Below are 25126 nucleotides of genomic sequence, written 5' to 3' on the forward strand. Positions count from 1 at the left end.
TCACTGACAGGGGGAAACCGGGGTGAAAAATCCGAAGGTATTATCTCGACTTATGCCGGGATTGAAACCTGGACCTTCAGGTTAGCGAGCAAGCGTCTAACTCACTGAGCCACCGCGGCTCCCTTTTAATTCGGAAGAATATTCGGTAATGCCAATAAGTGATGTACGTGATACAGGTCTGAGGATTTGGCATAATAGTGTGTTCTGGATATTTGTCTTGCCCGTTACATTATGTTTGGTTTTTGAATCTCAAATGGTTTATATATACGTAATTGTCGTAAAGATTGTTACAATGTGGACTAACATTTTGTACGATGTCAATATTGCAATGGTTTACATAATGTCCGACTAAGTTTCAGAAATTTGTGAAAAAGTCATGCTTTCGACCTAGGGGTAGAAATGAAATGAAATGAATGGAGTTTTACGTCCTAGGGGTAGAAACAATAGTACTATAAAGGGGCTACTTGAAGTAACAGCTTCAGCTGGAAGCGGGCGGTAACTTGTCATTAACCAACAACCAACCAAGACTCTCACAAACAGGTGTTGCTGGTCACCGACTAATATCGTGTTGTTTTGTAATTCCCATTACATCTTCCGTTCAGACAAGAACCTTTTAATTTGTCAGACATTTACAACGAGAATTTAATCAGAGCAGCGATTAGGATTTTTCTAAAGGAACGACAGTTTGAGATTGAATGTAAGACCAAGCTAATGACGAGGATGACACAATGCTTTCAATGATACGAGCTTAATAAGTGCCATTAAAATAAATGAACAGAATAATGCCAGTCTTTTAATGTCATTAGTTTTAATGTCATGCTTTTAATTCTAGTAGGAATTAAAATCTTGTACTATCTTTTCTAATCAGTGATGCTTTTATCATGTAACCGATATAGTTTGATACGCTGGGATCCAAACACACACGAGGACTAGTCTCAAATCAAAACACGGGAACTTGAATCCAAACAAAAATGTGGACTGGTCTCATATCTGAACATGGAGACTGGTCTCAAATCTGAAACATGTGGGCTGGTTTTAAATCTGAACATGGGGACTGGGATCCAAACAAACATGGGGACTGGTCTCAAATCTGAAAGATGGGGAAGGGTCACTTCATTCCTCTAAAAAGTATCGGTTGATGTTCGCACCCCTGTAAAATCTCAATCTGATTGACCTATCGAATCTAATAATTAAATAATTGACCCCCGCTCTTCTGAGATCTTTAGACTAGTTCCTCGCTTGAGCACATTGACTAAACAGGTTCGGGTGATCTGGTATTAGCCATAAATTGATGGATGGGATCTCGAAGACTTGTTTTAATTGAAATACCAGGTAGACCGTATAATGTAAGGAATCAACCGATGCCATCCGTCTATCTCTGAGACATTTCACGTGAAAAGACCCGCGAGTTAAATGCCCATCTATTTTTCAATTAAATTTTACGCGGAAACAGAAAGAGAAACGTCTGTCTATTTCTAAATCGTATTTTCACGTGAAAAAAAGGCCATCTATACCAAAGACAAATTCAAGCGACGTATAGGCCTAATACGTCCGTCTATTTAAGACAAATTTGATTTGCATCTACATTTTAGTTTCATAAGATGAGTGACTAGTGGGGAGCTACCGGAAGCTACTATCAATATATATGCAGTTCCCCTCTAGTGACGTCATAAAACGCGCTAGTTTTAGTGGAATTGCAAGAACCACGTACGTCTGATTGCAAGTTGGAATGGTGCAAATTAATGCTATGAGTGTCCCCGATACACATAAAAAGTTTAGAAAACTTCTTTACAATCCCTTTTACTGATATTGAGAGGAAGAGACCAGGGCATTATAGATAGACAATTTTAAGGTATACGGTATGGTATTATTGTTCACCACGTTTCTGCAATTTACAACAATATTAAAAACGTGTATCTGTTAAAAACTTATGTGTTTATTATGCTGAGGAAGACGAGGATTCATTGCAAATTGCAAATTTGGTGGATTTGATGGATGTAACTAAACCAATATTGTGGAACAATTACCATTGAAATAGCATATTATAAAATAATAAAAAAATTAAAAATTATTGGACAAATTAGCTTACCTTTCTATTCAAAAATGCATTTTAATTGCCCTTCAACTTTAATACTGTCATTTTATTTCCAATGTTCAATTTCACTTCAGAAAGTTAGTAATACCAACACAGGCCAATATCTAAATCCATATGATCAATAAAACTGTCTTTGGTGGTTATCAAAAATCTCATATCAGATTGCTATAATTTTTCACAGTTGGTATAAAAAAGAGGATCAAAACCATAGTGCAGTATCATCAATACAACTGTCTTTGATGTTTATCAAAAACGGAATTAGGCGATACTGGCAAAGTCGAGACGTTCAACATCAAAATGTCCAATTTCATTGAGACAAACGAACAGTCAATATCACAATTTTAGTACAGTATCATCAATACAAATGCCTAAAATGTTTATCAAAAATCAAAATCGGGTGACACTGGCAAAGTCGAGAGAATAGTGAATAGTAAAATAGTAAATTTTACACAGTTGGTATAAAAACAGAAATCTCAATTTGAGTTCAATATCAGAAATCAGTGCATCATTAATCTATAACATGTGTACAGGAAACACACTGCAGATTGCCTGCTTCTATATTGGAAATAATGTCAGGCTGTTATAACGAGGTGTATGTTAAATATCACACCGTTATGTCCTGGATAGATATCTTTCCCATATCCTAATAACTTTGATGATTATAACTAATCATGTATCAGATGCTGTTAGATTACAGTAAGATATTCTGTCCACTGTATACGACGTGAGTACTATTGGAATCTTAGTGATCAGATGCAGTTAGATCAAGTGAGCTATTACGCCACTTTTGGAACTTGTAATTTGAACATCACATAATAAACAACTGTTTCCACTTGTTGGTGTCTCCGGCACAATTCTTAGCCACACCTTTTCGCGTTCTCTATACAAAGCACATCAGGCAGAAAATACATAAGAAATCGTTCTTTTTCCACAACTATTTTCTATACCTCTCGGAGTATTGTGAACTGTAGATGTGGGTATACGTTTTAATAAAAATATTTACATTTTAAAATTCATATATCACTAACGTCTTGTAAACACACATGTTTCATCTACCGCATAGAAACCGGTCTGACTTCTTTTTGCAACTCACACACAACACTTTCAAATTCAGAATCAATTATTTTCTTTACGAAACACTAATTCTTGTTTTTAATGATGCACAGAAAGTGACACTAAAATAAAAATTCAGCCAATTGTCCACGTTTCCTTCTGTTTTCAAGCAACACGTATTGTCACTAACACCAATGTCCGAGAGATAGGCTACCCTCAGACAGAGAGACTCATTTCACAAATGAATACCATTCACTAATCGTGTTGTCGTTGTGTACATGTTGTCACTGTACATTCGGACATCAATTTATAATCCCGTGTTAGGTTATTACAATAAAACAACTCAAACAGGTCCTCGTAGAATATCGGAACTTCCGCTCACGCACACCACGTGGCGTCAATGCCTTCGGACAAGACGAATTGATGAAGGTATTGGTAGATGAAATATATGAGATGTATTGGAGTATTAGGTTGATAAAGACTGAGTTTCCGTCCGAGTCTTCATAAGACACAGATCAAATTGCTTCGACAATATCCGTTCACTGTTTTATCGGCTAGAATAGATCATCACTCAGTTTCATAAACGATCTTTACATAAATTTAACATGTCTTTGATAGTTCTGTTTGATAGATGTCGACCAGATAGAAGTAGAAAAACTAAGTTTATATCAAATATTAAATCTTAATTCTAGATATACAGACAGTCTGTCTATAGAACCAGAAAAACTGAGCCATGTTTGCTGACTTTAGGCATCCTAGACAAATATATTCCTGCTTTATTTTCGAATATTTTTTCAAGTGCTTTCATAATTCCAAACACAAAGCCAACAGGGTAGATAACTATTTGATTAATGAATAACTTAACGTGCAACGTTTCGACGATGGTACTCTTTGTTTTAACAATTCCAATACCATATAACCATTTTAAACTATATATATATAAGCACTTGCCTTAAATCGGATTTAAATAAATGCTTGTCATAAGATTACGTGACTTTTTGATTTGTATGTTTTTATCTCGTGCTGTAACGGTCTCTGTGTTCCCCAAGAGAGACTCCGAGATATCTGAAGAAGGCTATATTTAAATATCTGCGATGGTAGATCTTATAACAAGACAAGGAATAAAATACATAAAATGAAAGGGAGTTTTACGCCTTACGTGGAACATCTAATTTGGCAACGCCATGCAGTGGGCAATGGGGGACATCAGAACTGCAGGACGTCAGTATTAGCCTTTTTGCCATTTCAATTCCCGATGTATGAAACTAAGAGGTACACAATTAAGCGTAATACGATAAATGGAGTAATTAAATTTATCTAAAGGTGCGGTTACACGAGCGGTCGTGGTCGGAGACTTTTGTCAACGATTAGAGTCTTGTCTTGAGTTTCAACGACTGACACGGGCACACGAGGAGACAAAAATCTCCAGTCGGTCGTTTTCAAACATGTCGACAATCACGTGCGGAGCATGCAATTGAAAGGAGAAGGAATCTGATTGGATGATGACGGTCTGTCTCGCAGATAAAACTATCGGAGACAATTATCAAACTTGTTTAATATTATAAATCCTGTCGGCGACACGATAATCTGTCGTGGAAGCACGGGCACACGCGAGATTTTACTCAAGATTCGAGTCGGAGACAAATATCTCCGACGAAGACCGGTCGTGTGCCAGCACCTTAACAGTGCCAACAGTGTCCCGGCGGATTATCTGTATCCATTTAGAACTGGGTAAACTGGAATAATGAGAAAAGATGACTTTAACAGACGTTTTTTTCTCAGATTATCCATATATTTGTGTTACTGGTTTACCTGAACCAATGATGAAACATTACTAACGTTTGCTTGCTAGATTATCCTCACCAGTGGAATAACGAAGAAATATGATTTATAAAAAGACTGAATATTCTTCTAACAATATGATAGACAAGATAATCTCCAATACTTGACGTACGGTCAATGAATTCTGCCATCTTCTGTATTTATTTAAGTCAACATCCCACACATCGTGTATCATAACAACTGTATAAGTTACTGAAAGTTTATGCAGAAAATATCTTCAATTTATCGTTTGTATTGCGATTCTGGAAACTGCTTCATCTACGCTCTCAACTGACACTGGGCCGACACATTAAATAGTGCTGCAAGCCACCAAAAGCATCAACGACATAGTGTCGAAGAAACTGAGTGTCCAATGCCGGATTTGTATTTAAGTAGGTTTGGGTTCCTTGCTCGGGAATTTTTTTTGAAACATATGTTTCAGGGGCTTTTCGGGTGGGGTCCTGTGGGGTCGCGGACATGGTTCAACTAGTACCACTAGTTGAGCCACAGTGTGGCATCAAATATTTGATGTATTTGACTTGACCTAACGTATATACCAATGACATCTTCAGGACCGCGGTAAATGGTCGTTAATTCCATTTCCGGTGAAGATGAAAGATATGTCTGAAGAAGACTGATGTGATATCACCAGTAGGAAGTTAGTATTAAATGATAAACACGTTGGGAGTGAGAAAGATCTGGAATCAATAACTAAATCAATTAGGTTCTTGTTTACATCAGTGCTCATAGCCTTGGTTTCAATACTCAGTTTCAGAGCGGAATAGTGATTTGAACGCACCCGTCAGCTTCCGGTAAACCATTGTTTTTTAGCACAGCATATCTAATACTGTCTGTACTTCCGTTTTTGGAGTGAAGGTCACCATCCACCAAGCATGCTACCACGCAACCTCATCCTGCGTTTTGTAGTTCCCGATTCGGCTTGCATGAAACTATTATAGATTATAGCCGACCTAATCAAAGCAGATTATTCTCATATTCTTTATATATTACTGGGCTCAACAGGTAGGCGTGAAATGAAAATTACTTTGCCGACATGTCAGTCTGCCCTAGATTGATTTCCATCTTCATTGTAACTTGCAAAGTCTGTAGCACTGCAGAACACGGGTAATTTTGTTTTTTAGTTTGTTTTCATTAAATCCAAGCGAATTTGACAGTCTGATTGCATATTGCCTTCAGAGCACAGATCAAGTCGACGGCTTCAATGTAGAATTAATTGAAACAGACTTGTGTCTCCTTTCGGTGGATTTTCTATTAAAAATAACGCGGTGATTACAAGATCAAAATACTCTTCTTCATTATCACCGAGTTTAGATCAACTATTAATTATGAAACTTGTTATTTTGCTTAAAGGGTTTTTCCTGTCCAGTTTTATATATCCCAGTCGGTAATCGTATAACCGGATTGGACATTTCCTATTCTCTGAACGCCTGGTTATATCACCTTAATTATCTACCTAAACTGATAGAGTGTGTGAAAATTGGTTAGCCGTTGACAACATTAGCCCTAGCATCTCAAACTTCGTCTTGAGCATTAAGTGGGTTGAAACCGATACCATTCACCCTATAGATGACAACCAAACACATTATCCAACTGTGTTATATCATTAATCATAGTCCATTCAAATTTCAACATTTTGGTCATATTCTACCTTCAACCTTCTGAGGCTTACTTACAATGTAATTAGTAATCGCGATGCCCTTAAAGTGATACTACGTCTTAGAATGAACATAAAATTTAAGTTCTCGAAATGGTCAATATGAGTATATATTCATCAGTGAACTTTTCTGGTGTCATAAAGTTACAACAGAATCCCTGTAAAATCTGGAAAATTCATAAAACTAAGTAATTATTGAAAAACGCTTAATCAATATTAAGCGTTTTTAAATAGTTAATTGCATTTTATGGATAATTACTATGTTTTTTTTAGGATTTATGGGATTATATAAGGATCCTGTTATGTTATTTATGACACCAAGTATATCTACTCATGAATATAATAATATACTCTTATTAGCCAAGTTTAAATTTTTTTTTAAATTTTATGTTCATTCTAAGACGTAGTATTCCTTTAACGAATCCCGTTAGTTTAATGAAATATATATTTGGCAACTACTAGCATGTTCTGCAATTCCAGAATTTGACTTGACACAACCGTTATCATGCATGATATAATTTCCTTGGCCTTTAAATTGTCTACTAGCCGCCCTCAAGTCTCTATTTAAACACAGATTGAAAATTGGTCTGGGATATCCTACAGCGACACCATCAAATATTTATCTTTTCATTAAAACGACAATCAATGAGATTTTCTGTAATTATTCTGATCTTCGTTATCTGAATTTTCTTTTTTCGTCTATTTGAATGAAGATGCTACAAGCAGAGTTACCGTGTATAGTGGTGTTTCAACGGTGGAGCATGCCCCACCCCAACCCTTCTGGAAATGAGGCTGGCCCGGCTTGCCCCTTCCCTCGCCTCTCGTTTCAAATTTCTTATCATTGTTTTCTTAAATGCCTCCATCTTGAACCTGGTTCCTGGAAACGCCATTAACTGTATCTGATGCGGTTTATTCTGTAGAATTAACGAAACTAAAGAAATAGTAGAAGCATATCATGTCCGTAACCGTGTGCCTCGTTTATTCACTTGCATTCGGTTGAAAAATCAAAGTTTCCTTTGATATTTGAATCAGGTGTGTGCATGCCGCTCTCATTGCACTCGGCATGGAATTAGGATCTTCATTGGTTCAAAATAGCTTCAGATAACTAATTATCAATTCTATTATCAAGCTGTAGCTTTAAGATAACTACAATATTTCCAACATCCATGACCTAGATTAATAAGAGATTAAGTCGATATAAATGAGCAGAGGCGGGGTTAAAGCTACCATGTTAGAAAAAGAGGAAGTTGGGATTATCCTAAAAATTATATATAATCAATTCCATTACTAAGCTCGGTATATTTGGCATTCTGATATACTATTTTTAGTACAGTCGTGGAGACGTAGTAGGCTACATGTCACCCTAGAGGGCATAAAAAATAAACATAATCCTAGTTGGATCATGCCAGTTCACAATGGTTAATTCTTTTTTAGATAAGATAACCAATGTGATGTCGAAAAATCAAAAGAATTTCTTCATTTGAGAAAGGAGTGCTTTTCGAAATCCCGCCATCCATGTTAACTCACCGGAAGTGGACGCCGTGTACCTTTATCGAACTTTTTAGTGAAGAGTGCACAAAGGCAGATAATCACGCTGTGTATTTTTTAACAAGGCTATAGTAAACTATCTCATATATTCACTTTATACCCTTGTTATCAACTATATAGACCCTCAGTACCATTTTCTAAACTTAACTCCCTTAGTACCCAATTGCCCACCATAAGCAGAGTGAAAGGGGTGAAATTGTTCAATATTTCAAAGATGTCTTAATCACCAATAATATCATAAAAAACTATAATTGTGTAGCCTCGCTACACTTTGGAAGGGGGTCTTTGTGGAGGGCAGGGAAATAGGTAAAAATATCCCTAAAGGAAATCAGAGGATAATAGAAAGCCAAACAGAAGGATACTAAAATGACGTTAAATATTTGTCCGATAGAGATTTCAGGTAATTAGTATCTTATTGTCCCTTGTGGAAGGAGGATGAGGGTGGGGGTGGGATACTAGGACAGAGGTGATAGTAGTATCACTAAAAGAAATCAGAGTTAAAGAGAGAGCAAACAGATTGATACTAAAATAACATTGAAAACAAAAAGACTATTTACGGACAGTACCAAGGTCAGTCTTCTAACAGTCATATCTCACTATTACTATAAGTATACAAATCATCTTTACATCAAATGTCAAATCATGTGGAAAATTTCTCCGGAGAAAATCCAATTGCAAATGTAAATGAGACATGAAATCTCCATTAGTTTGACTAATAACTCTGATGAAAATGAATTATGACAACTCGGCTGACCTTTGATAGGTTTTCTGGACATATCCTAACGTGGATATCATACTAATCACTAAGTATTCACTGGCGGGATTATGTTAATCCTGACACGTTCGAACAACACGTATTTACTTGTTGTATGACTGACGAAAGTGTAAAGCATACGCTTTTTATTGCAGTACAGTAATGTCTAAATGAACTCATAAATGGTTGATTTGTGTTGATACTAAAATTTTGATTTTGTCATGATGAAAAAGTTCCAAAACTAGCGACTTCTCAACTTCAATAAAAAGTGACATTTTATGTCTGGCCTCAACCTTGACGACATTACTTCCGTTCATCACTTCTGAGGAAAGAGTAGAGCCAGATTTGGTCGACTAAGAATGAACCTGCTGTATATCTAAATAACATGATGAAATAATTATAAAGCACTGCGAACAAGGTTATCATAAGCAGAAAACAGGTAAATGCAATCTAATATAGCTCAAGGCTTCGGTTGTCCTATTGACTCCCGTCCGTTACTGGGTTTCATACATTCCTGCTGCAAATGGCATTAAGTCTGTTTTTTTTATTAGTTCCAATTATAGCCTACAATTCTAATCTGGAAAAGGGCAATCGTATGGTTCTCGGGGCATTATTGTCTATCTTAGTCCGTGGTCTTCAAGGGATATCGTCATCTAGATATTTGCTTTATCTGCTGATAGAGCTCAATTTCAATTATCTGTATAGTCATCTAAATATTTACTTTACCAGTTGATAGAGCTCAATTTCAGCTATCTGTAAAGTCATCTGGATATTTACTTTACCAGCTGATAGAGCAAAATTAAAGCTATCCGTATAAACGTCTGAATATTTACTTTACCAGCTGATAGAGCAAAATTAAAGCTATCCGTATAAACGTCTGAATATTTACTTTACCAGCTGATAGAGCAAAATTAAAGCTATCCGTATAAACGTCTGAATATTTACTTTACCAGCTGATAGAGCAAAATTAAAGCTATCCGTATAAACGTCTGAATATTTACTTTACCAGCTGATAGAGCAAAATTAAAGCTATCCGTATAAACGTCTAAATATTAACTGTACCAGCTGAAAGAGCACAATCACAGTTGTTTGTTGTTATATATTTATACGTTACCTATATATTGATTACCCTAATTCCACAAGTAGGTCAGGCACCTGATAGATGTAATTCCTCTGGGTGCTTACATAAATCTAATATGCTGTCATAGCTAATATTTACTGAACTGGTTTATGGTAGATCTATATACATAATTAATAACATGTATGTTTATAATCCCACTTCATTCAGAAAGCTGATACAAGATTAGAAATGAAATAGAGTTTTACGTTATACATTGGGGATTCTTTTATCCCTGCCATGACTTGAAACACGTGACACAGGTTTTTCGCCTATACTAGCCAGTTTGGAAATCCAGAACCTCCCAGACCCGAATCAACGAACCAATAGTATTTTTCACGTTCCACTAAATAAAGAAAGAGCAATAGAAATGCTCAGCCTGTAGGGTGTTGGATCATTAGGCGCCGAGGGTTCAAACTCAGCTAAAAGAAAAGAAAAATTTGGATTTCTGGAGTCGGTCCGGTGTAGGCTTTCATCACGTAATTTGTAGCACAGCCATATTTCTTTGTCATCCTGGAATGCCAACCTTCCAGAGATGACTCGTTGGCCAATGTCTAAAATAGCTATATATATGCTAATAGGTTACTTCAGATTACAGAGTCGACCGGAAATAGACTTTTTATCACTGATTTAACTAGAATAGTTTGACCTAATTACCGACTGTCATTCCTGGTAATTAAGGTTGTAATACAACTACATATTACAGTGTGCAATACAGGGAATTTCGTGGGGACAGCAACATCAGTCGTTGGCAGGTGCGCCTCTTTTAATCATTATAGTTGAGGTGTTGAGCTCACTGGCAAGTCTTTCGCAATCTACAAAGAAGAGAAATTCGAAAATTTTGGGGGCTGGGGGTTACTGGGCTAGCCACGTAGAAATGCCACTGGTCTCTTGAGAGAAACACACTTGAATCTATTGGATTCTATTCACGGCAGCCCCATTCAATTTGTCTTCTTCTGGACTTTGACTTAATTCCTTCCATGTCAAAAGAAATATATATCATATCGTCTTTGATAACACTTACAGTTCATGACAACAGAACTTACCACAAGCCTTGATCTTGTCGTTATTTCGTGAGACATTAGAAGACATTACATCCAATATAACCACAGACAGATATAAATGATTGCTATTATTCTGTATTCTTGATCATTTAGCCATCAATAGAATATACAGAAAGTCAGAAGACAAATGTACGCCAATTTGTTTCAATAATAACAACTAGTTCAGAGGTGAATATCGCCCTTTCTCGTCGAATAAATGCGGTTGATAAACTGCTGACTTGTTTTAACGTATCTTATCTTTGTCACTCTTTCATCTTTTCTGGTCTTATATCTTATCTTGTATCTTATCTTGTATCTTATCTTTGTCACTCTGTTATCTTATCTGACCCTGTATCCTATCCTGTACCTGTTGTATCCTGGTAAGTGTTGTATGTTATCTTTGTCACTCTGTTATCTTATCTGACCCTGTATCCTATCCTGTACCTGTTGTATCCTGGTAAGTGTTGTATGTTATCGTGGCAAGTCTTATCTTATCTTGGCCATTGTTGTATCTTATCCTGTACACTGTTGTATCCTGGCAAGTGTTGTATGTTATCGCGGCCACTCTTTTCTTATCTTGGCCACTGCTGTATCTTATCCTGGACACTGTTGTATCCTGGCAAGTGTTGTATGTTATCGTGGCAATTCTTATATCTTATCTTGGCCATTGTTGTATATTATTCTGGCCACTGTTGTATGGTATTTTTCTTTTCTGGTATCATTTATGTACCACTCCTGTATGTTTATAGTTGCTTACGTTAGTTTGTGCGTTTTACAATATTTAGTCACACCAATAAAATGAAATATTTGAAAAGATGAAAGAATGAAGTATGAAATAAGATGCTCTAGTGAAGTGAAATTTGAATATTCCAACTCAATCCATCACATTTAAAGTTATAATATTAGTCTTATAATATTCTCGACCATGATTGATTATTCTGTGATATCCAGTTCGTCATTTTCTCTGATCGTTCTATTTTTATTCTTACTGGACCACGATAGGCAGGGTTGTATAGTAGTTTACATTATGGAGAAGATCGAGACTGAGAATTACATGGTGCGAAAATCTTTAATTTTGACAAATCAGAAGAGGTATGTTGGCGTTTTGAACGGAACATAAACTGTCATAATCTTCTTAAATAAATCGATTGTTTTCTTTGGAATGGAGGTATCACTGAAAAACAGATGGTGTTTCCCGCACCTTCTCCTGCTACTACATTACTTTTTAAAATATGAGAAACCAAGACAAGCTCAAAGAATACCTCTGTCTCACTAAACATAGTAATCATAGTAAATGTACATTAGCCAGTCCTAGAAAAGTACCAAAATGATAATCAGAACTCTCGGACAAGGATATACGACTGAAAACCGACATATAGTGACAGCAGGTGTTCATTTTCATCGGTTTTTTGTGTACTTCTATCATGAACACAGTGTTTCTCAGTGGCAGACAAACGTTTCTCGGACTACCATGTTTCAATATTTGCGAGCTGGTCCCTGGAGGGCATATCGGCTTTTATTCACACAAAATTTGTCATATCTTCGACCCGAGTCGACAAATTGGATACAGTGTTACATCTGTTTACAGACCCGACTCTCATGGGAGAGTTTATTAAACCAGGATGTTTGTTAAATAAAATAAGTTTATATCAAATGGAATCCTACTTCTCATTTTTCTACTTGCGCTTGTGTACTTTATAGAGTCAATGGAAATGTGAAATGCCTCTTAATTATTAAGAAAGGTATCTCATTTAAGATCACCCAACTTACACACTCCGACCGAGATTTAAAGCCCAAGGCCACCGTTTATAGCCTACGACGCAACCAAAAAACAACTAAACAATAACAAAAATCTTCCATTTTCAACAAAATTACTCTATCTTTTTTATCTAATTTACAAATAAATGGAAATATAAAAAAAAACATAATTATACCACATGTATTAAGAAGACGTTTGGGAGTATTTTTATGGACAATTTAATTTCAGGAATCCTTATTTTGTGGAATTGAGAAGGTCATGTAAATATCATTCATTCTGAAATAGCTACGATGGCTGTTGAAATTACTAGGAACCAAACACAGCATCAATAATGAGATGAAGAACGAAGAAAATAATTTCAAAATAAATTGAAAGTTAAAATTGTATGTATTCACATGATTTAAACCAGGGTTAATTTCTTTAGGGATCGAAATTCAATCAACGTTTTCAATACACCTCGAGTTGGCTGTTGATAGAGAACGGGTCTCGGTAATTGACAAGCTATTTAAAGGGAAGGTTCGGCTGAATTCTGTAACTTTACATGTTTCATATCAGTAAAGCTTATGTCTTGTCTGTATCAAAACGGGTGGACTGGCATGCAAAAAGCGTCTAGTTATTCGGATAATATTTTAGTCTGCCATTTTAGATAGCACAAAACCGACGTTTACTGCTTAGTCTGTGATATCAGTTAGTTCGAAGCAGACGTTAACTTGTCATCTACCAACAACTACCTAGTCTGTGATATTAGTTAGCTGGAAGCGGACGTTAACTTATCATCTACCAACAACTACCTAGCCTGTGATATCAGTTAGCTGGAAGCGTACGTTAACTTATCATCTTCCAACAACTACCCAGTCTGTGATATCAGTTAGCTGGAAGCAGCGTTATCTTGACATCTACCAACAACTACCTAGCCTGTGATATCAGTTAGCTGGAAGCGGACGTTAACTTATCATCTACCAACAACTACCCAGTCTGTGATATCAGTTAGCTGGAAGCGTACGTTAACTTATCATCTACCAACAACTACCTAGTCTGTGATATCAGTTAGCTGGAAGCGTACGTTAACTTATCATCTTTTAACAACTACCTAGTTTGTGATATCAGTTAGCTGGAAGCAGCGTTATCTTGACATCTACCAACAACTACCTAGTCTGTGATATTAGTTAGCTGGAAGCGGACGTTAACTTATCATCTACCAACAACTACCTAGCCTGTGATATCAGTTAGCTGGAAGCGTACGTTAACTTATCATCTTCCAACAACTACCCAGTTTGTGATATCAGTTAGCTGGAAGCAGCGTTATCTTGACATCTACCAACAACTACCTAGCCTGTGATATCAGTTAGCTGGAAGCGGACGTTAACTTATCATCTACCAACAACTACCCAGTCTGTGATATCAGTTAGCTGGAAGCGGAAGTTAACTTATCATCTTCCAACAACTACCTAGTTTGTGATATCAGTTAGCTGGAAGCGTACGTTAACTTATCATCTTTTAACAACTACCTAGTTTGTGATATCAGTTAGCTGGAAGCAGCGTTATCTTGACATCTCCCAAAACACTGCTGGACTATCGAATCGATTCAGATCCTACTACAAACCAATACGACTACCAACAACTACCTTGTCTGCAATACCAGCTAGATGCCACCTATCAACCAGTTCCTTTAACCAGTAAACATTTAGGAAGTAGTTAATAGACAAGTGAAGAGTTTAAAATAAATGATGTAGAATGGAATAAATAGATATGTTAGTTATTAAATCACAGGTGTTTATTGCTTCATTGGATCTAATCATTACTGTAAACACTCTATTGATATTGAGTAGGAAATTTAACTCCTCCTTCAAATTCCTGATCAGTTCACATGAATTTTTTGCATTAAGTTTGCAAATTGCGCCTGAAATAAGTCAGAGGTACATGATGCATAGTGTCTCTGCTGAAGTTTTACAAGTAGACATCTTCAGACAACCGTTTTGGGATGTTTTTAGTCGTAATTTTGTCGTAAGGGTGATATTTTTCAATGTAAAATTGTAAAGGTGGACCTTCATATCTTAGGCGAAAACATTCCTGTTCGTGAGGCCAATATCAGAATTACTCTAAACCAGAGTCGAAAGTATTCAAGCCTGGTTTGAGATAACGGATACAAACCATGTTTTTGGGTCAACGAGTAATACACCAAGCGACAAGAAAATGGCGATGAGAGACTGATTACCTATCGGACTGAGCAAAATAATGCGTGTTGCGGTTTTTCTGAAACCATGTTCGTATTATCTTGGGAATCAGTGCTGCCAAGCTTCACTTGATAAAGGAACAACTTAGAAAGGTCATAAGTAATATGTAGTCCCATAGAACGAAGACAAATATCGGTGCTAAAGAGAGAGGGACCAGGATACTAAGCTCATTACGAGTCAAGATCAAACTTTCAAAAAAAAAAAAAATGGGCCAAGGATCAAAATTGCCGAACCGATTTTTTGTCACAGGTTTCCAACAGGATTGTACATTGCATGGATTCTATTTAACTATGTCAAGATAATACACTCAAAGGCATTGAAATGAGGTTTTCAAAGAAAAACTATGTGTATCAAGGACACTGATAGCATCAATTTGCACCAATCAAACGTCTGTGGTTCCTGCAATTCGACTAAAACTAAGTGTTTGATGACGTCAATAATCACGAAGAGTCTTATGTTACAAAGAATGCTTTGCAATTAGTGAGGATTAGTGAGGTCATCAAATACTTAGTTTAAGAGGAATTACAGGATCCACAGACGTCTTACTAAATTTGAAATGGTGCAAATTGATGCTATCGGTGTCCCTGATACACATACAAAATATAGAAAACCTCGTTACAATCCCTTTAAAATATTTTCTTACAAAAAACATTTCGAAAATATTATAGTATGGCTTTAATTCGATTTGCTCTATTTTATCTTATTTTGTATTTTATTTAATATTTTTTTCTGTTTTTATCTCAAATTTCTTTGTATCAGATCATTTTCATTTAAAAAACGAGGTTGCTTGTCACGGTAATAGAAAAGTTACGACAAAGGACAAAAAAACAGCTTTCATGATGAAGAGTTTAAGTAAGTTTTTGTTAGTATTTGATGGTTTTGTTCCAGATATTGAGCAACATGTCATCAATCTTGTGCTAATAGTTTAAAGTAATATAGTGCTATAATGTTTAGATGGCGGAAATGAAGTCTTTCTACTCGAACAATACTTTGATGTCACGGAACACAGTTTGGATCTTTCAGTTAATATTTTTTAAGTAGTGGCCCTTCAAGATAAGTTGGGGCCCATGAACTTGAGTGGGTTGGGGTACCTTCAACGAGAATCTTTTTTTAAATATATATGCTGTCCTGCATTTTTGTCTAATAGTGGATGCCCCTTTAGGGGCGGGGCCCTTTGACTAGTCCCTTTGGTAGTTGGGCCACTGCTTTTAAGGAAGAAAATCATCTCGAAAGTAGGCTTCGTACCGGAAGTGTACACGGAAGTCTCTTACCGGGCCGTTATCAACATCCCCATTGCATACAATACAAATGCATAAGACTCTATCAACTGATGCTTTTTAGACGGATATATCACTTTAAAACCAGTTTGCTATACATGCAAGGATTTCATAATTCACTCTAGGCAGTTTAAAGACAGAACACAATTTCATGTAACCTTTACTTAGTTCAGATAGACTTTATCCAAGTGGCGCGAAATGGCGACAAAAGATCATAACATTGCCTTTTCTTGGAATTGCAGGAATTCCTTGCAGTTTAAGAATTTCAGAATGCATGTGAATTTGATAAGAGTAGGGGAACCGGGGTTGATTTAGAGCCCAAGTCACAAATCAGCATTAGGGTAGGGGGTGGAGAGTTTTGAATTAGGAGTATATAATGGAATAAACAACTATTATTTATTCCAAAAATAGAAATTTTAATACAGACCAAAAATAGCCAAAAGTACATATATAGTGCCAAATATAAATGCATAGTAAAGTATCCAAAAATATAGTTGAAAGACATGTGGTCCAAAGATAGTACCGGGGTCAAAATACTGAAGTGTGTATCTGGACTTTTTAGAACCAATAACACATTCTACAATATCTACCAGGAACAAACAGCATTGGTTTGGCATCATTATTATACACTAGTTTCTCTTCTAGAATAGTCGGCATTATTCTTCCATAGATCTTTCGACTAAATCTATTTCTCACTCTCTCATATCGCTGTATTTGTTTCTCCCAGTAGAGACTCTTTCCTCGCCTTGTAGGATAGTCTATTCCAGGGAGCAATGCCCAGCTAGGAACATCAAGTGGATATTGTAAAAACTCTTCGTCCGACCACTTGTCAACTTCAACGCATGACGATAGAAAGTCTTCGTCGTTGTTCGTGGTATCATCGAGGTTCCCACCTTTGTGTCCTGTCTCTTCTGGTACGTCATAGTCAATGCCAGAGAGCTGCATCCAGGCTGGGATATCAGTAAGGGGTGTTTGGATCCAGGGATCTTCAGCCCAAACTAAATCATTTCTTTCCTCGACCTTTGGACCTGAAATATATAAAATGTACATTTAATACAACACATCGGTATTCAGCCTCATATTCTTAAGAAGTTTTACACATTTTATTCCTATATAGCAATATGTGATCCAGGAAAGACCGTTATTGTGATGGTTGAACAAGGGTCAGCTGTGTACAGTATATTGTGTAATCCTCGTGTCGCTGTTAAACCACTCTAGCTGGTCGATATTGACTTAAATACAAACTGCACCAACGTTTCGAATTTTTGCACATAGCCTTCAAAATAAAGAAAATGGGGATATTACCTTCCAACTTGGCCCAATCTGGAATGTCGACATCGTCACACGGTGCCCAGGGTTCCGTAGCCCAGTCTCCGACTAGCTCACCAATATCATCAAACTCGACTTGGTTGTTATTGTTCTCGTCTACTGAGTTCTTGTTATTGTGGTTCCAGTCACCTGAAAAGTAACAGCAAACTTTCCATTTTTGGTAACGTTCGAATTCTTACGACATTAGCTAGTGTTTGAAATAGTGTAGTGTATTGAAATGGAACTGTACGCCCTGCAGGTTTGTAGCTTGTTTGGCAAATAAGGGCTGAAAATACAGTAAGCTTATACTATGAAGATTTTCTAAGAGCCTTCTGTTTTCTTATTTCTATCCGTGCTATACTTTTTCTAAAAACCAAAAAAAAGAAGATTGCAGCACTAGGGCCATCTGATGGATCAGCTGGACACAGTGCATCCAAAAGGTGATAGTCTGGTTTTACAAGGCTAGACTGTTTTTGTGTCCCTGGTCGCTTCTGAGACCGCACGATACAAGCTTGGAATCCAGAGATATCGCACAGCCATGACTGAACAAGATGATTCCATGCATAACCTATAATGAAAAGTGTGAACTCACTGTTATAGTAAGATGATTGGTCTCGGTATTGGTTGGTTCGTAAAAACTCCAATACGATCTCATCCACTATATAGTTTATTACTGGTAATCTGAAATATACAGAAAAAAGGGAAATAAAATTGATTGTTCATGAAGATTTTCAAAGTGTTTTTAAAACTAGAAAAAGAATATCAAGGAGATTTTAAACCAATGAAATGGTGTTTACTAGGTCTACTTACAAGATAGTCATTGTTTTCGTTTCCCGTAGAAAGATTTCCACTTAAATTTCCAAGAGCGAAGTTAAAATGCGTCTTTCATCTTGAAAAATCCAAAAGCTAATGACTTTTCGACCAATTTGACGTTATGTTCATTATGACGTCATAATAGATATAAGTGAACAGAAAACAATGGAGTTTCCTCAGAAACAAGCCCCACCCTAAATTGACTTTTAAATCCATAAAAGTTGCATTTTTCGCAATTTCCCCTGAAATTTACCGAGATATAAGAACTGTAATGGTAATTTTAAGGTTTGTAAAGGGAGCAGGCTACTATTTCAATGCAAAATTATCTTAAAGATCCAACATCATGAAATTTGAAGGCGTATTCACATCTACGAAGCAAACGGTTTCAAGCGAAAAAGTCGCCAATAGCCCAACACATTTGGCATTACCCGTATTTTGGACGTGATATACGGATGAAATATGTGGGCCTATGTTTAGAAATAATGAGAGTTCCGACTCATTTGTGGATCGCTAGTTTTGAGAATTTTCACCATGACAAAAGCCCAATTTTGGATAACGTATTGGTATCTTTACAAAGATCAGGGCATTATCGGATATTTTTATGTCCCTGTGTCCTGTAGGCATATCACAATACAGTAAGTTCGTTACTTCGCAGGTTAAGCCCACTTCATTTGCTTATAATTTTCTAAAACTGTACAATAGGAAACGAATTGAAGGAAAGGGCATTAAAGAACTGAAAGAATACTTACAAAATTGTCATCTTTTTCTTAACGAATGTTCAAAAAGACAACAAAGTATTTTTCTCTGTAAATTGCAGCGTGACTTTTCAGTAAAAATCTAAACAATGCTCTAAAGACGTTGAGTTGGAAACGTCATAATCAAATTTCGTACCTTGGATTGATCAATAATTATAGCACTAGATAAAACTTTAAAATGATTAAAAAAAAATCAAATAAGATTAAATTTAAACCGTGTGGCTTCATAAAGACGTAAAATTCCATTTCATTTATTTTAGGGCCTATAAAAGGATCCTTTATCTACCCTATTCAGTTCATGGACAGAGAATTTATCAATTTCCATTCTTTATTATAGGCCTATCAATTTTCTTTAATTAATCTAAAGAACATTATATAAAATGCCACCAATTTTGTGCACACCGAGTTCTGTTCCTTTATTGGCCTAGTTATAACGTCAACACACAAATTGATGACGTAATTTGATGTTTACACAACTGTCAAATTTCGCCGCGCGGCATTTTTAATTTGTTTTGCCTGGAAGCAGACGAAGTTCAACAGTTTGTAATACTCTCCAGTTTCTGAAAACACAGAAAATGCCAAAAACATTAGCACCCAAGTTCAGATTTGGCTTTTCGAATGCCGTAAAAACTGATAGATTCCCCGAAAAGTTGTATGAAGTTGCCTCCGATGATTATTTGATTCGCTGGAATGAAAATGGAACCAGCGTTTTTGTTGATGAAGAGGGTTTTGCTGATGTTGTCATGGATTGCTACCCTGGATTTCTACAGATTCCAGATTTCGCCAACATTAGACGTCTGTTTCGAGAATATGGTTTTGATTGGAATCATGAGGGATCAGTGTTTGAGTTCTCCCATCCGTCATTTGTAAGAGGCAACCCAGAAATTTTATGTGAAGTTCTGACAAGAAGGAAATCTTTCTGCAAGTCAAAATCAAGTCGTAAAACGAATCCTAATCCTCTATTCAAGAGCTATCGAGAAGATTTCGACAATTCAGACGATGAGATTGATTTACATACGAAAGAACCTGGAATAATGACAAGGCGAGGGTTTATTCCCTACAATAAACAAGTCGATAAGACTACAGAGAAAAGTCCAAAGAAAATAAAGTTTGATGAAAAGAAAGCCTACAAAATTCATGAACGACCATCTCTTATCAGTGGAAAAGAAAACAAAAAGATTGAAATATCTGAGATGGAGACTGAAGAGCAAGACGAGACCTTGAGAAAAGGGGGATTTGAAGAAAATAAAAGAGCCATAGAAAATATTATCAACGTATTTGCGCTAAATGAATTAAGTCCGGAGGAATTTCTAGAATATCTTCAGAGAAAAAGATCGAAACCAATTTCACATGACAATAGCTCAGCGGAGTATTGTCCAACGTTATTGCCCATGATGAAAACCGATAATAACGAGATCAAAGTGGTTCCTTTTCAGTGTGAATTTGAAACACAAGACTATCCATTTACTCAAATTAGACCAATAAATTATCAGCCGAGAACAGAAGATATTTTACCATCTAAAGACTATCATATTATGGAAAATATTTCCATTGCAGACAATTCGATTTCACGAGGAAACTGTACTTGTAATTGCCACATGGTTTGTTCCCAATAACAAGCATATAAAACGACTCTTGACGAATCGTTGGAGATTTATGAACTATTGCGTGGCCTAATTCATACAGATGATTTTCTCATCGTAGTGAAACGATTCAACAATTTAAACTGATTAGGGACATAATAATAGTCGATAACTTTGTTTTTGTTTCATGAATAACTATTTATTTAATTTATGTATGAATTGTTTTAATAAAAGTAAGAAATAACATGGCGTTAGCATTCTCAGACGCTGAAAAAAGTACACAAAACGCCTCGGATCTAAAGCCGCGTTTACACATCCATAAATATTAGCGAGCTTGAAGTGAACCGTACTCTGGACTAGGCCCGGATATTTTGTGGCTGTCTAAACGCAGCTTAAGGCACGGGCCTTTCTTTTCCTAAATCTGTTGTCCAATAAAAGTATTGTTGCCGAGTTAAAATGAGTATTATTAAGTTTTGTCCTGACACAAAAATATACATTCAATTGTTATTTCAGCTCAATAACTCGATCTTCATACACCCTTTGGATGCTTTTAATTCAAATCCGCATAGATTATTTTATGGTTTAAATGTGCCCCGTGGGTATGAAGTATTTTTATAAAACCGATAACATAAATGTTGTCTGAAGTCATCAAAACAAGAGTTCTCTCCCATACATCTCATTACCAGTAAATCGATACCGAGCTCCTAAAAATATCAAACTCGATGGGCATACCATGTCTCTGATGGGTAGCTGTTCAAATCTTTTTGTCTGTTACTTGTAATGGCAATTATCAGCTAACTTCTCTTTCAGAATCCAGAAAAGTCACCATCATCAGGTTTTCGACTGTTGAAAGGGGTACATCTGCACTGAACTGTGATATATCTTTACGATGATCAATTGTTATATAAGGCATATAACAACATTCCCCAAGGCGATGCCTTTTTTTTTCTACACAGACAAATATAAACTCAGATATTATACGTCTGTATCCGGGTGGGGATGCACGTGTCTAAGTTCGAAATCTAAGTATAACTAGTACACCTAAATCGATGTAAAAATTTTGAAGGTTTTGATCATAAATTGGGTCAAAAGATATGTCGTTACATAAATATAAAAAAATGATGATCCTTCGGCAATACATTAATGCAGAAAAATATAAAAATTGTGTTAGTCTAGTCTGTATATATCGTGCACTTATTAACGGATTACGATCGAACGCTAGGCTACGCTTCACAGACTGTTGAGTTATTCAGTTTTGTGTTCTAAAGTAAAGCTACCGATCTGGCTTATGAAGAATTTTGGTGCTAAATTGACATTCGCCCAAGTCACCTCCAACCCCTAGTCAACATAACTAACCCTAAGCATTCTCAAGGTTCATCAAAAACGCATGTTGACCTATACCACCAACGTATATGGTCTAACTTTTGAAATCTTGTCATACCAATGCTGATCAAAAACACAGTATAGTTGAAACTTTATTGAATTCACTCATCCCAAAATACAACGTAGTTGACAATAAATTATGATACAGAGTACAGTAGACTATAACATCTAATAGAGGGGGGGGGGCTTAGCAATACCTTAATACGGAGAAATTATGTAATGGTGGCATAAATAAGTATTGAATATAGTAATACCTTAATATTCTGGGGCAATTATGTAATGGTGGCATTACATTTATAATAATATAACACCAAGGCATTAAATCTTACAATGCCTCTATTGTATCATGCCTCTGTTGTTAATGTAATAGCCACATAAGCTATGTAGTTAACAGAGGCATTTCTGAAATCAAGGCAATTTCACCAAATGAAAGAGGCATCTTCACATCAAACGCCTCTGTATTGACCTTAACATGTGAAGGTTATGTAACAATGTACATTAATAGAGGTATTAATACAATGTTGTTACAATGAATATAAGAATTGAATAAATGTTGAAGATATTATGATGAGGTTTAAGGCATTTGGATAATCAAACTGTGATATCAAATGAGTTCCATTATATACCATTATGTTTAGAAAGATCTTGCATTATCACAATTAATGCCTTAAAGAACTTTTGAAACAAAATGACTTAAATAATCAAGTTATCTAAATATTTGCCTTAATTTCAGAAAGCTCAATTACAACTTTCTGTATCTGAAATATCTACATAGCTTTGAAGCTTTTGTACTGTCATCAGTTCGAATTTGTCAAAAATTGTAGATAAACCAATCATCAGAATTTGATTCTGAAAAGGCACACAGATAGCTGGGGTTAAAATCTATCAGCTGATGAAGCAAATATTTAGATGACAGTATCCCTTATATATTAATTATTTATATAACATGTAATATTTAATCCTCTACAGATAAATTATAATAACATTTGATATATCTTATTTAATATTTTACAAAATTAGGGATATGATATCTCATAAATATTTTATAATATATAGAAATCTACTGAATTCAACCAAATGGTTAATCTAAATAAAGTGAATTTATGCATAATGACATACCAAAACGAAAAATACATTAAAATTTCAATCTGCTATCTTTCTACCCCCATTAGGATTCAAAAAATATCTCATGAGAGAAAAAGGTTAACAAATTCATACTTAATTTTTACTCATATAATCATCTGTTTTTAATGACAATAAGTAATATGAAACTCCATATATGCATTATGAACAAATCTTAAAAGAGATTGTAAAGAGGTTTTTAAATTTTTTATGTGTATAGGGGACATTGTTAGCCTCGATTTGCATCATTCCACTTTTTCAATCAGACATCTGTGGTTCCTGCAATTCCACTCAAACTAGTCCTTTAATGACAGCATTATTGCAAAGGGCTTTATAAAATATAAGCAGATTTTGTAATAGTGACTTCATCAAATTTAATCTTAGTGGAATTTCAGGAACAACAGACGTCTGACTGAAAATTGGAATGGTGTAAATTGTTTCCAGTGTTCCTTATAAACATCAACAGTTTAAAATTTCAAATGCATTCAGAAACAGTAGAAAGCCTGAACAATTATGATAGTCCCAAAACACTGGCCCTATATTGATCACATTAATCATAAATCAGAGGCAATGGTTAAAGCTAGAGTTATCGGGCTATATTAATAAGTAAAATTGAAATGGTTCAAGGGTATTGTAGAATAGAATCTAAAAGTACAGATTGACATGTTTTATAAAGTATAAATGAAAGATAATACAACAACTGTATTTTAATGAGATGGTTTCAATGGCTACTGTTTTAAAATTCAAATTATACATTGAAAACATTTCTTGTTATTTTAATACATTAACTTGGATTTTTTAAAGTCAGTTATTAGGTTTGTGGGTCAACGTGAAGCCTTGATACTAGAACTGTCTTCCCCTAGTTTTGCAAGACCTTGTTGGGGTAAAACCTGAGCTTTATACTCACAAATATACAGTATCACCAAAGTGCCTAGCTGACAGGGTTCAACTTGAATAGAGACATTTTTAAAATATAGACAGTGATGCAAATTTTGCTCACTCTTATCTTACATGATATTACATGATATTACATGATATTGCATGAAAAAATAAGAAAATTATACATATGTTATTGAATCAAATTAGTTAGCAAGTTCCCCACAGGGAATACAGGGAAAATTAACTTCTGATTCTACACTAGCCCAAAACTGTCAATCCTATCTATTAGATACTAAGTAAGAGCCAGATAGTTTGAGGACCAAGACTAACTTACTGCTCAAATCCTCAGTTTGGTACATAGAAATAAGAAAGGTACTAAATAAGGGTCAACAAGTTTTAGACCAAGGCTAAGTAAGGGTGAGGGACAATTTTTGGGTTACAGAGTCCACAAACTTGCCCCTTTTCAGAGGATTGTAACCTAGGGCACTCATCTACTTCAAATTGAATATATATATATAGAACTAGGAAGGTTACACTAAAACACTAAGATATGGTGTTCCTTGATGATGTTATCTGTATGTATTTTGAAACGCAGTATAATAAATTTAGAAGTAGTATAGCCATATATCTTATGTTTTAAATACAGTAATATATATTAACTATTTGATAGAACATACTAAGAATGAGAGACTATAGGATGATTATATACATAAATAACTAGTCTAATGATTATACACAATACAAAATACTTTTAGATTTAATATGTATAGTTGGGTCAAAATAATTATTAACATCCTAAGGCATTTCAAACAATGAATAGGACCAGTCTATTTTGTTTCGAGGTGAAAGTTGAATCCATACAAGCTATGCTTACAAGTCAGGCTTATATAGTGTTCATTACTACCTA

General features: G+C 35.6%; 2 protein-coding genes across 2 annotated transcripts; one reads left to right on the top strand and one right to left on the bottom strand.

Moving 5' to 3' along the window:
• Positions 1–16934: 16934 nt before the first annotated feature.
• LOTGIDRAFT_159232 (hypothetical protein) lies at positions 16935–18505 on the bottom strand (the record flags this gene model as incomplete). The annotated part of the gene is made up of 4 exons (XM_009052862.1): positions 16935–17404; positions 17682–17834; positions 18277–18365; positions 18495–18505. The coding sequence occupies 4 exons, from the start codon at positions 18503–18505 to the stop codon at positions 16935–16937; spliced, it is 723 nt and encodes a 240-aa protein (XP_009051110.1).
• Positions 18506–19827: 1322 nt separating this feature from the next.
• Positions 19828–20868, top strand: LOTGIDRAFT_159233 (hypothetical protein; the record flags this gene model as incomplete). The annotated part of the gene is made up of 1 exon (XM_009052863.1): positions 19828–20868. The coding sequence occupies one exon, from the start codon at positions 19828–19830 to the stop codon at positions 20866–20868; it is 1041 nt and encodes a 346-aa protein (XP_009051111.1).
• Positions 20869–25126: the final 4258 nt, after the last annotated feature.

This window comes from Lottia gigantea (assembly GCF_000327385.1).
Source record: "Lottia gigantea unplaced genomic scaffold LOTGIsca_19, whole genome shotgun sequence".
Classification (NCBI taxonomy): Eukaryota; Metazoa; Mollusca; class Gastropoda; family Lottiidae; genus Lottia; species Lottia gigantea.